This window comes from Carassius gibelio, chromosome B3, assembly GCF_023724105.1.
Source record: "Carassius gibelio isolate Cgi1373 ecotype wild population from Czech Republic chromosome B3, carGib1.2-hapl.c, whole genome shotgun sequence".
Lineage (NCBI taxonomy): Eukaryota > Metazoa > Chordata > Actinopteri > Cypriniformes > Cyprinidae > Carassius > Carassius gibelio.
In genome coordinates this window covers 14,486,502-14,499,152 of record NC_068398.1, presented here as the reverse complement: position 1 = coordinate 14,499,152, position 12,651 = coordinate 14,486,502, and the positions used below count along the sequence as shown (strand labels likewise).

Genomic DNA, 12,651 nt, shown 5'->3' with positions numbered 1-12,651 from the left:
AATTTCGGGTCTAATCAAATCAATTTCATATCATATCATAACACAATTTAAATAGTGAGTAAGTCTTAATGTAAATGTTAAACGGACCTAGGGGGGAAAAAACTTAATATAATACATCATATAATAGAAATCAATTATACATGGGCTTATGATTAGTGTTAAGAATGTATGTCCCATTTTGGCAAAATAACTGCCAGTGCTGAAAAAGCATTTTCTATTCAAATATCCGTTTTATACTGGTGCTTTTCCAGAGCATGGCATTGCAATTAAGGCTGTAAGTGGGATGGAAACAATCAATCTCTTCCTGTTTAGTCTTCATTGCCAACTGAAATGCAGGACACTGGATTCAGTTTTATGGGCTTTCTGGGTGCAATGAATAACAAAATAAACTTTTTTTTTTCACAGGAAGTATTTCTCACATGGGCACATTTTATTTGGTAAAATAATTCTGATGATATGAAAGAAAAGAATGTCACATCTGCTTCACTGCAACATGAATATACATTGCATATACAATGTATATATATATACAATTATATGCAATATATATACAATGTACATATACAGTAAATTATTTAATTGTTTTTCTTTTATAAAACATATAAGTATTTAATTAAATGTGCACAATGCTGTGTTTTTTTAAACTTATTTATTACATTTCAATAAGCATTTAACAAATTACACAAAATGAATGAACCAGGAAGAGTTCAAGGTTCATCAATCTTGAGTGCCATAAATCATACAGTGAACTTTACAATGGGTCACTTCAATGAAATGCAAAAGGTGGATGTAAAATGTCTGATAATGTAATGAAATGATAAAACGAGGATTATTAATGGTGTAAATATTATAATGTGTTTCAGTCTTCTTGATTAAAAAAATTATTATTCATAATTATATAATGCATATAACTGTTTTGCATTGCATTATTGTTTTGGCTTGTGAGATCTTGGTATAAACTTCAGTGTGATGGGAACTTTCGGCTGAAAAGCTGCATTCATCTCTAGAGGGATCTGAGGAACAAAAAGAGAAAATAAACAATAATGAATTAATTAGAGACACAATGCACAGTATGTCTCACATAACTCATGTATATAATTTCTTATTGATGACAGTCAGTGTAACAACCTGTGTCTCTTTACATGTTTCCATCCTGAAGTTCTGAAGCAGCTTCACAACAATAATCTTCATGATCATTAGGGCGAATCTCATTCCAATGCAATTTCGAGGCCCGAGTCCAAAAGGCAGGAAAGCGTACTGGTTTATCTCTGACTTACACTCTGGGCTGAACCTATTGTGATATAGCAGAAACACATTCAGTTTAGCAATCCTTGCTTCAATTAAATAGTCTAAAGAAATTGAATTCACTGTTTGTAGGCATGTTTGAATCCACGGTTTGTAGATATGTTTGTAACCACTTCTTCTACGAAAACTGTAAAATCGAAGTACAGGCTTTTGTTTGATTTAGTAAGGTACTACAGTAAATAAGGATGCTTTCATACACTATAAAGACTGTTTTATAGAAAAAAAAATTGTTTAGCCAGCTTAAATCTGGTACTTTGTTCTGTAAACTGTATAAATCACATGTTGTAAGATGATCGTATATGTGGGAAAAATTGAAGTGAGAAAAATTGTGGTTGGGGAAAAATAAAATCACCTCTCTGGTCTGAACTCATCAGGAGACTCCCAGAGTTGTGGATCACGACACAAAACATATGTAGGAATTCCAATCAGAGTGTCCTTTGGTATGGTCACCCCATTGAGCTCTATGGTTTTCTTAGAGGACCTCTCTAAGCGTGGTGCAGTGGGAAGGAGACGCATTGATTCGTTGATGGCCATTTCCAAATAATCGATTTTCATCAGTGCATCATATGTGATGGGAGTCTAAATAAACCAGAAACAACAACACATACCCAATTCATGTTTCAGCTTGGTTTTAAACCTAATCCCTGTTCTCTAAGTAAAACAACTGAAGCCTAAAATCCAAAACTACCAATAACTTAGATTCTCACAAAAACTATTAACAGAAGACAGTGTGCTGCTCACATCAGGCGGGAAATTTCTGTCAATCTCCTCGACCAGCTTTTCCAGGCAGTCTGGATTAGTTGCAAGATTATAGAGGAGGAAAGTGAGAGTGGTGCTTGTCGTCTCATAACCTCCGAGAATGAAAACGAGGGACTGGGAGAGAATCTCGTGGTCTGTTAGACCTATCAAATTCACAAAACATCTTATTTGAAAATAAGTCGCATTTGAAATGATAAGAGTCTATAATGGGTAAATTCTGTCTCAACAACCTTTCGCTGGTTGCTCTTCTGTGTCCTCAAAATGATCACCAGGTATTTGATTCTGGAGCATGAGCTGGAGAAAGTCTACCCGGCCCTGATTGAAAACACAGAAGCATCAAAATCATTGCCAGATCTAAATGATAGAGAGTGTCATAGTGAAATAGCGACAAACATACATCTGCTTCCTTGTTGTGCTCGTCCTTAATCTTTTTCACGGCGCTGTAGAAAAAATCCATAGCCGACTTTGAAAAAAGAGTAACCCCCATTTTCTTCAAAATTATTGCAATGGAGGGAAACAACACTGAAACATGAAAATAAACATATTTTTTGTTTTCTTTTTTCATTATTTCTCTTCATTTTCCAAATGTTATTATACAAGAAATAACATACATATTAGCAGTAAGAGAGGATTGAACATATTAAACTGCATGAACTTCTTGACGTTGGTAACGAAAGGATCATCTGCGTTGTTTATGGAGTCGATGTCGACGCTAAAGGAGGAGCTGGTGACCACATCCAAACTGTACGGACCCACAACTCTGGAATAAAAACAGTGTTTGTTTCTTATTAGATCTAATATATATTGATCAATTACATATCATTACAAAGTCTTCGTTAATAAATTAAATACATTTCTTGTGATTTATAACTAGAAATCAACTGCAGTAAATACTTCAGAAGAGTTATTTATATATTGTTTAAGGACAGATGTCACACATACTCTTTCACTTTAACTGGCTGCTCGTGGTCTTTCTTTTGCATATTTTTTATAAAACGATCTGCATGTGTCACAGCTATGGGAAATATCTGAAACATATTTAGAAATAAGTGTTAGCTATATATGTGTCAGTTAGCAAAAAGTCTATAATAAAATGCATCAAGCTTTGCCTCATCTCCATTTGAACCTCTGAACCACTGACTGAAAATACTGTTCTGCAGAGAAGTAGAGATTATTGGGACTAGACGACAAAGCATGATACAGTTCATATTATGGGCCTTCACTGTACCTCTTTCAGTCGACCACTTGTGAAATACGGGGAGAGTGTACTACGCATTCTCTTCCACCTCTCATCTTTAACCATAATTATGCCATCAGCAAAGGGGCCAGCAAGACCTGTAGTTATTTTCTGTACAAATTACAAAATGATGATCTTTACTGGATCTCCAACTGTCACTGAATTGTCATAATAACACTTGTATGAAACTGTGTTTGGGTTTTGGTGAGCTTACCCTTCTGTTAATGAAGTTAGAATAACATTCTTTCACCAGAATCACTTTGATCATTTCCAGGTCAGTAACCATTAATATTGGGAGCCGTCCATCATAGATCCTGAGCAATGAAAGGATTATTGATCAGTTTAAAGTGATCAGTCAAATACCACCAAACTAATAAACTGCACTGTTAGGAAGTACATAGATTGCCTAGCAAATAAAATACTCACATTCAGGTTACATACAGGTTAAAAGACTGCAATGTGATTTTGTGGTACGCTGGATTAGTAATCATTACTGTATTAAATATATGAGACAGCAGCTATACAAACAATTGTTTTATTAATGTGTGAGAAGCTTGCTGTATTGTGAAATATCTAAACTGTGCTTAAACATGGACAAACCTTCTACAATTTCTTTATATTCATATATTGAATTAATAAATGTAATTTAACTCTATTAATGGCATTGTGACTGATGTATAGGTGTATATATATATAACTGGAATGACAGATTATTTTAACACAGTAAATGTATGACTCACCCCCAAACTTTTCCATACTTCTTAGCACACTCCATATCGAAATTGCACAAACCCTAAAATACATTTTCATACAGACAACTAATCAAAGAGAAATTAAAAGAGTGAATTACTCTTTACATTATTAATTACTCACTTTAGTGTACGAGAGAAGTGTGCCGAAGAAAGGCCAAGGCCTTGGTCCTGGGATTCCCAGTTTCTTGAAAAATCCATGTGGCCAAGCACCATAACTTCAGTGTGACAAACAACGAATATAAGACTACACACAAATACTAACTATACTAATATTGATTGAGGTAAGGGTGACCAGAATTTGTGTATCTTGTTTTTTTCCACATTAATCACATTTAGATTTATGTAGTATATACTCTGTTATACGCTGCTTGAGATTTCAACTGCACATACAAATATTCATGAGAAAAATAAATCAATAAAGAAATAAAAAAGGCAACTCCGACTCCGTAAATAATATTCAAGCGATTTTACTATGACAAGAGGTTACGTGTAGTTTCCATGGCAACCAACCAGTCGCGTCCATCCTCACGCTGATCTCCTTTAAGATTAAATTACTTGTACTGCTCGAAAACAACGTGTTTTAGGTTTGAAGAAACATTTACATTTCAGTAAATCTGACTTAAAAAACACCCAACAACCTACATTATGGTTGGGTTCGTTCCGTGCAAGTTATGTAACATAAATTATATAACTTATGTAACTTACTCTAATACTCGGTCCTCCTCTTGACATAAATGGTGATTAATTATTTTCAGTGTAACACTATCGACAGCCGTTTTATAATATATTTTAAAGAAAACACTTAACAAAGTTTATAGAAAAAGGTTTATTTTCTATAAACAAGCATATTGGCAGTGAAAAGCACAGCGCGGGACTGATGTTGCAGTCATCGGTCATTGACGACTATCAATAAAAATCAACTTGACGTTGTAATGGCAGACAAACAGCTTTCCTTTTTTTTCTTATACCAGACACTGAGGCTGGAAATTCAGAAGAAACGGTCAGTGATCCAGGTGAAATCGGAACATATTTTCAATTTTAAAGAGTTGTCTTTGCATGGGGTCACACATCCTATCTGGCCACCAACACAGAAGACCTAAAAATGGTTGCTTTGACATGTGAATACATACTCACATAAACAGGAGTGTTAGGAGCAGAAGCACCAGGGTCCAAGTCACAGACAGAGCTGGGAGATCAATCATTGTGAGCTAGCCCTGTATTCTTCAGTCTACAGTCAGTGAGCTGGGCTCCAGCTAGAGTCCTCATTAACAACAGCGCTGTTGGTTTCGCTTTATTCGTGATCCGGGGATGGGCGTGGTCTACAGTTGTGCATGACGACCAAATAAGGCGTGAATCGACAGGTTATTATCACAGGTTTGACACTTCTGACATACATTTTCGTGTCGAGTCATCGCTGTTAACTGCACTAGGCATCAGTGCCTACATAAACTTTCAGTCATATTCCTTTGTTGGAAACATACATGAAAACGACCAAATGCATTTTCTAACGTAAACGGGTTCAAATGTCAAATTGAGTATCACATCGTTTCTACACACCTTAACAACAGAGTACAGCCCGAGATGGATATCTTTGACACAATAAAACAAACTCGTGCGCACAATAATGTTGAGCATTTATTTGAACAGTTTACAGTGACAACAATTGGACAAAAAGAGAAGCAGAGAGACCTCAGGGTGGAGTACTGAGACAAAATACATTGCTGATCTGTGAAGGTTAACTTCTGTCTCCAGGGCCCGGTTTTTCAAAAGGTTTAATCCGGATAAATTTGATCCGGATTTAGTAATCCTTTTTTTGCGATCCGTGATTACATAATCCATCTTACTTTTGGAGCCAGTTTTTTAAAGTAACATCGGATTGGATCAATCTGATCCGTATAGGAATTTTTCAGGATCACCAAATCTGGATAACCAGTGCTCAAACAGGATAGGAAATCCCAATGTAGAACTATAGATATGTAAAGAGCAACAAGCCAGTGTGGGGTCAATATAAATTACTTTTTATTTGAAATGAAAACCCACACATTAAAAAAAAAAAACTAAAAACAAGAAAAACCCCACCACATCCTCTTCCAGCAGTCCGGTCACCTGAGACCTACAACACAAACACTGTACATTGAGGATATTTATAACAAGTATCAAGTATAGATGTTTTGAAAAAAAAAAAAAAAGACTTAATGTAAAAAAATATTTTCAATTGTGATGAATATATATATAAATTAATGACAGGATAAAATTTATTGTTTTTGGTCAATTTTGACAGCTGTTTGGGGGATTATTTTATGAGGCCAAACTCTTTCTACTTTGCTGTAGGCCTATACTGAAAGGCTGAATGTGTTAAAGCCTACCTAATCACTGTAGCCTGACGGATGAACAAATAAAATTAAAACATTATGAATAAATAGGATATCTTGTAAGATACTGCATGATCCAAATCTAGTATTATTTGATACATTTTTAAAGTTTTCATTACATTTCTGCCATGAAATCCACGCTGAATCCACCCTTCTGATGGGATCAGTTTAATCCAGATTTTTTGGATCAAAGTGATCCAAATCCTACAAAAAGTTCTAAAAAAACCCAAACTAAAGGTTTGATCCGGATTAAAACTGAGATTGGATTATGTGATCTAATCCGATAATGTAATCCGTTTTTTCTTTTGAAAAACACATTTTCAAGATTTGATCCAATCCATTATCCAAAATCCTACTGGATTACTTTTGAAAAACCGGGCCCAGGGAGTTATCTGTTAAGAGAGCTAAGCCTATTTATCTGCAAACTAATGTTTCATCAAATTTTTGTTTTGTAATTGTTTTACTTTCTGGTTTGAAATGTTAAAAGCATTTATCTTCATCGCAGATGCGAACAAACTTATTTTACATTTCTGTAATGATGATGTCTGTTTCCAACAAAAATTCATTCAAGTTTATTAAAGCACACAATCCGACCTCAAACAGCTACAATAATAACTATACATTTGCATTCATTGCTTCGATTCTGTTCTGTAATTAAACAATTATACACTTTTAATAATGTATTTTTAAATGTATAACAGTGTAAAGTAAATAACACAGAAAGGAATGAATCAAGAAGAGCTTAAGTCCCAGTAAACTATCAATACCTTAAATCCAAAAATATGATGTTTAGGGTATATATATATTGCAAATAATAATATAATCATAATATCATTTGGGAATAGGAAACTTAATTTCCTGTAAACTTGCTTTGCAATGATTTGTATTGTGAAAAGCACTTCACAATACTCAAATCGAATTGAATCAAATCAAATCAATGATACCGAAATGTTCTGCATTTTAATTATTATTTTCCCTTGGGTGATCTTGGTGTAAACTTCAGTGTGATGGGAACCTTCGGCTGAAACATAGGATTCAGCTCTATAGGGATCTGAAAACAAGAAAATACCAAAGAATATGCATTTATAACTTCCCGTTTAATTAAGAGGCAAAACATAGTCAGCTTCATGTAACTAATGTATACATTCTGATGAAATGATGTACCAACCTGTGTCTCTTTACATGTTTCCATCCTGAAGTTCTGAAGCAGCTTCACAACAAGGAGCTTCATGATCATTAGGGCGAATCTCATTCCAATGCAATTTCGAGGCCCGAGTCCAAAAGGCATGAAAATATATGGGTTAATCACGGATTTACTCTCTGGGCTGAACCTGTAAAAAATATAACGACCAAGTTTAGCTCTTTTTATTCAATTGAAATGTGTCAAACATTTTAAATTTACATGCTATACAGAATTAGAGAAAAACTAAAGTGAGGTTAAATTGTGGATGTGCAGGAAATGCTGAAATCAGAGAAAGCAAGTCTGATGAATCACAACACCTCTCTGGTCTGAACTCCTCAGGAGACTCCCAGAGTTGTGGATCACGACACAAAACATATGTAGGAATTGCCACCAAAGTGTCCTTTGGTATGGTCACCCCATTGATCTCCACGGTCTTCTTACAGACCCTCTCTAAGCGTGGTGCAGTGGGAAGGAGACGCATTGATTCGTTGATGGCCATTTCCAAATAATCGATTTTCATCAATGCATCATATGTGATGGGAGTCTAAATAAACCAGAAACAACAACACATACCCAATTCATATTTCAGCTTGGTTTTAAACATAATCCCTGTTCCTTAATGAAAACAACTGAACGTTAAACTTTAAAACTGCTTTTAAGGAATAATTTTCCAAAAATGCAAAATTTACTCAGGACCAATGAGTCCAAACAGCTGACAAAAACATCACAATAATCCACATGACTCCAGTTCATCAACTATTGTCTTATGAAGTGAAATGCCATGTTGTTAAGAAACACATTCACCATTAAACTAATTTGTCCCTCTGGTCAACATACTACAGAATGAAAAAGTCGATCCCCTGTTGTTCTCTCACATCAAAATCAAACCAACATATTTAAAGCAGTTTTGTTTACTCTGTTAAATGTTGTTTTATCTGTGCATAACTGTCTTCATTCAGATGAGACACTGGAAAAGGCAAAACCATTGACAGAGGACTTGTGTTTTAGCTGGAAGTAACAGTTTGAATTTAAACATCTTAATCATGAATTTGTTTCTTAGAAACACAGCTTTTTACTTCACAAGACATAATTGATGGACTGAAGTCATGTGGATTATTGTGTTTTTATCAACTGTTTGGACTCTCATTCTGACGGCACCCATTCACTGCAGAGGATCCGTTGGTGAGCAGGTCATGTACTAAATGCTAAATTTCTCCAAATCTGTTCAGGTGAACAAACAATCTCATCTACATCTTGGATTTTTTGAGTGAACTATTCCTATAAGCTAGATTCTTTACACAAAAACTATGAACAAAACAGAAGACAGTGTGCTGCTCACATCAGGAGGGAAGTTTTTGTCAATCTCCTCGACCAGCTTTTCCAGGCAGTCTGGATTAGTTGCAAGATTATAGAGGAGGAAAGTGAGAGTGGTGCTTGTCGTCTCATAACCTCCGAGAATGAAAATGAAGGACTGGGAGAGAATCTCGTGGTCAGTTAGTCCTATCAAATTCACAAAACATCTTATTTGAAAACAAGTCGCATTTGAAATGATAAGAGTCTATAATGGGTAAATTCTGTCTCAACAACCTTTTGCTGGTTGCTCTTCTGTGTCCCCAAAATGATCACCAGGTATTTGATTCTGGAGCATGAGCTTGAGAAAGTCTACCCGGCCCTGAAAAAAAAAACACAAAGTTATTTCTGGTTCTTTAAAAGAGTGTTCCTAACCAGTTTTTGGACAATTAAGCCATGAATAAGCTTAAGAGTGGAACAACATACATTCGATTCCTTGTTGTGCTCGTCCTTAATCTTTTTCAGGACATTATAGAAAAAATCCACAGACGACCTTGAAAAAAGACTTATCCCCATTTTCCCCAAAAGATTTGCAAGGGCGGGAAATAAAGCTGAAAAAATAATAATAAAAAAAGACATTTAGATCTCAAAAAGTATTCATATATTCATGTAAATTAAGAGCTGCAAAACTAATGTATAATGCAAATAAAAAAACAAATACATCTTTTAAATGATAAAAATGACATACCTAAAATCAGAAAGAGAGGACTGAAAAAACTGAACTTGAAAAACTTCTTGATGTTGGTAACGAAAGGATCATCTGCGTTGTTTATGGAGTCGATGTCGACGCTAAAGGAGGAGCTGGTGACCACATCCAAACTGTACGGAGCCACAACTCTGGAATAAAAACAGTGTTTGTTTCTTATTAGATATAGTATATTAGTGATCATTTATGTATCATTACTTTCTAACAAAGCCAATGTCATCTAAAATAATCCTAATTAATATTATTAACTTTATTAATAAATGTAATTAATTGTATGTGGTTTGCTTTTTATATATTGTTTAAGGACAGATGTCACACATACTCTTTCACTTTAACTGACTGCTCGTTTTCTTTCTTTTGCATATTTTTTATAAAACGATCTGCATGCGTCACAGCTATGGGAAATATCTGAAACACATTTAGAAATAAGTGTTAGTTACATGTTTCAGAGAGAGCAACAAGTAGAGCATGAAATAATATAAATCTAAATATATGAAAGTATATAATAAAATATCTATAAGTCATTCAGATTTTAAACAACATGAGAGATGACAGAATTTTTGTGTTTGGGTGAACTATGACTTTAAGGGCCTATACTTCACCTCTTTCAGTCGACCACTTGTGAAATATGGAGAGAGTGAACTGCGGATTCTCTTCCATCGCTCATCTTTAACTACACTTATTCCATCAGAAAAGGGGCCAGCAAGACCTGCATTTGTTTCCTGTACAAATAACAAAAATGATGATGTTTACTGGGGCTTAAAGAACTCCTCAATTTCCTGCCATTATCACACTTTCAGTACAGCTCTGAAGGTGAGCTTACCCTTCTGTTAGTGAAGGTAGAATAACATTCTTTCACCATAATCGTTTTGATCATTTCCAGGTCAGTAACCATTAATATTGGGAGCCGTCCATCATAGATCCTGAGCAATGAAAGGATTATTGATCAGTTTACAATCACAGCGGTTCAGGTAAATACCTACACTACATGTACTTATAGTGTACTTACAGTGTATTTATCTAAGAAAGTTCTGGTAATACAAGGTAACTACATGGGGTAGGGTTAGGTTTAGGAGTAGGTTCAGGGTTAGTACCTAGTTATTAAATAGTTATTGAAATTACTATAATAAGTACATAGTATGTACATGAGGAACAGGACTGTAAAATAACGTGCTACCAATTTTCCTTTATAAATACTTCTACTCAAAGATGCATTAAAGAGATCAAAATTGACATTCAATACATGTACACTCTCAGAAATAAAGGTACAAAAGCTGTCACTGGGGCAGTACCTTTTCAACAGGTATATGTTTGTACCTAAAGGGTCCATTTTGGTACCTTACAATGTACATATTAGAACCTAATAGGAACAAAAGTGTACCTTTTGAAAAGGTATCGGCCCAGTGACAGCTTTTGTACCTTTTTTTTTTTTTGAGAGTGTATAGTGTTACAAGATTTCTGTATTGAATTAATGCTGTTCTTATGAGCTTTCTGTTCAAAGAATCCTGACAAAGAGTAAAACAAATATTCGGCAGAACAATTGTTTTCAACAGTCACATGATATGTTGCTCAAGAAACATTAGCAAAATCTGCATATTAGAATGATTTCTGAAGAATCATGTGACACTGAAGAATGGAGAAATTAGGAAAATTCAGCTTTACTAACGCAGGAATAAATTACATTTGAAAATGTATTAACATAGAAAGCAGGTATTTAAAACATAACATTTCACGGTTGCACTTTATTTTACAGTACGTGTACTTACATGTACTTATAGTGCACTTACAGTGTATTTATCTAAGAAAGTTCTGGTAACACAAGGTAACTACACGGGGTAGGGTTAGGTTTAGGGGTAGGTTCAGGTTTAGTACCTAGTTATTACATAGTTATTGTGATTACTATAATAAGTACATAGTATGTACATGAGGAACAGGACTGTAAAATAAAGTGCTACCCATTTCACAATATAACTATAATAAGACTTCAATTACATTAAATAAAAAAAATAATAAGACTTTTGAGACTCACCCCCAAACTTTTCCATACTTCTTAGCACACTCCATATCGAATTTGAAAAAACCCTAAAATACACATGCACATAGATAGAAGAAAGACGGATTAAAAAATGATTGCTCCAGCCTCATTGGAATGCGCTGCCCTTTATTATTATTCTACAGGTGTCAGACAGTTACTCACTTTAGTGTATGAGAGAAATGTGCCAAAGTAAGGCCAAGGCCTTGGTCCTGGGATTCCCAGTTTCTTAAAAAATCCATGTGGCCAAACACCATAACTTCAGAGGGATTGATAACACAGAGATATTAGACGACATAACCACATGAAATCCATTAGATGTATAGTGTTATGAACTGTACAGTGTGATGAAGTACACAAATACAAGAAAATATTTTGGAACATTTTATATTTTGGTTAAATATATATACAGATGCTGAACTAAAAGCTTTGACACTACAACAACATATGGCAACAGAATACTGCATAGCCTAATGATATTTCCATTAACCTGTTGTTTAATACTCACAAATACACAAGTGTTAGGAGCAGAAGCACCAGGGTCCAGGTCACAGACAGAGCTGGGAGCTCAATCATTGTGAGTCAGCTGTTATTCTTCAGATGAAGGTCTACTGCACATCGATGCTGTCGGTTTGAATTTATTTTCATCAGACGGCACATGATCCGAAAAAGGGCGTGGTTTACAGGTGAGCATGACGACCAAATAAGGTAACAAGCGACAGGGTATTACGTTTTTAACACTGGACAATTTACATGTCGAGTTATCGGCGTTAACTGCACTAAACAGAGGTTACATAAGTTTTGTCTTTGTTAGGAAACATACATAACAATGAGGAAAGACACAAACAACCGAAACCAAGTTTGTCCCAAGTGTCAAATAAAGTATCTTATCGATTTTACTCACCTTAGAAGACAATAAATCCCTGCGACTTCCTGTATTCTGTTGCACAATAAC

At 34.9% G+C, this 12,651-nt stretch overlaps 2 protein-coding genes across 2 annotated transcripts; both read right to left on the bottom strand.

Annotated features, from left to right (window-relative positions):
* Nucleotides 1–632: 632 nt before the first annotated feature.
* Nucleotides 633–5,355, bottom strand: LOC127951781 (cytochrome P450 3A30). The gene is made up of 13 exons (XM_052549818.1): nt 5,188–5,355; nt 4,175–4,268; nt 4,042–4,094; nt 3,516–3,615; nt 3,293–3,412; nt 3,007–3,092; nt 2,676–2,824; nt 2,462–2,586; nt 2,295–2,379; nt 2,047–2,207; nt 1,658–1,884; nt 1,129–1,291; nt 633–1,013 (listed from the first exon to the last, which is right to left on the bottom strand). Exons 1-13 carry the CDS (start codon nt 5,253–5,255, stop codon nt 927–929), a joined length of 1,518 nt encoding a protein of 505 aa, XP_052405778.1. The 5' UTR covers nt 5,256–5,355; the 3' UTR covers nt 633–926.
* A 1,618-nt stretch (nt 5,356–6,973) lies between these two features.
* On the bottom strand, nt 6,974–12,320 carry LOC127951782 (cytochrome P450 3A30). The gene is made up of 13 exons (XM_052549819.1): nt 12,205–12,320; nt 11,862–11,955; nt 11,694–11,746; nt 10,488–10,587; nt 10,267–10,386; nt 9,987–10,072; nt 9,647–9,795; nt 9,385–9,509; nt 9,196–9,280; nt 8,948–9,108; nt 7,926–8,152; nt 7,594–7,756; nt 6,974–7,476 (listed from the first exon to the last, which is right to left on the bottom strand). Exons 1-13 carry the CDS (start codon nt 12,270–12,272, stop codon nt 7,393–7,395), a joined length of 1,515 nt encoding a protein of 504 aa, XP_052405779.1. The 5' UTR covers nt 12,273–12,320; the 3' UTR covers nt 6,974–7,392.
* Nucleotides 12,321–12,651: the final 331 nt, after the last annotated feature.

What these genes read in the sequence shown, in the direction of transcription:
- LOC127951782 (XM_052549819.1), bottom strand. Translation starts at nt 12,272, where the DNA reads ATGATTGAGCTCCCAGCTCTGTCTGTGACCTGGACCCTGGTGCTTCTG. An exon ending in CTACCTTCACTAACAGAAGG is followed by an intron (nt 10,387 to 10,487) that starts GTAAGCTCACCT and finishes TTATTTGTACAG; the next exon opens with GAAACAAATGCAGGTCTTGC. An exon ending in AGCACAACAAGGAATCGAAT is followed by an intron (nt 9,281 to 9,384) that starts GTATGTTGTTCC and finishes TTTTTTTTTCAG; the next exon opens with GGCCGGGTAGACTTTCTCAA.
- LOC127951781 (XM_052549818.1), bottom strand. Translation starts at nt 5,255, where the DNA reads ATGATTGATCTCCCAGCTCTGTCTGTGACTTGGACCCTGGTGCTTCTG. An exon ending in CAAGTGGTCGACTGAAAGAG is followed by an intron (nt 3,093 to 3,292) that starts GTACAGTGAAGG and finishes AATATGTTTCAG; the next exon opens with ATATTTCCCATAGCTGTGAC. An exon ending in GATGAGTTCAGACCAGAGAG is followed by an intron (nt 1,292 to 1,657) that starts GTGATTTTATTT and finishes ATATCACAATAG; the next exon opens with GTTCAGCCCAGAGTGTAAGT.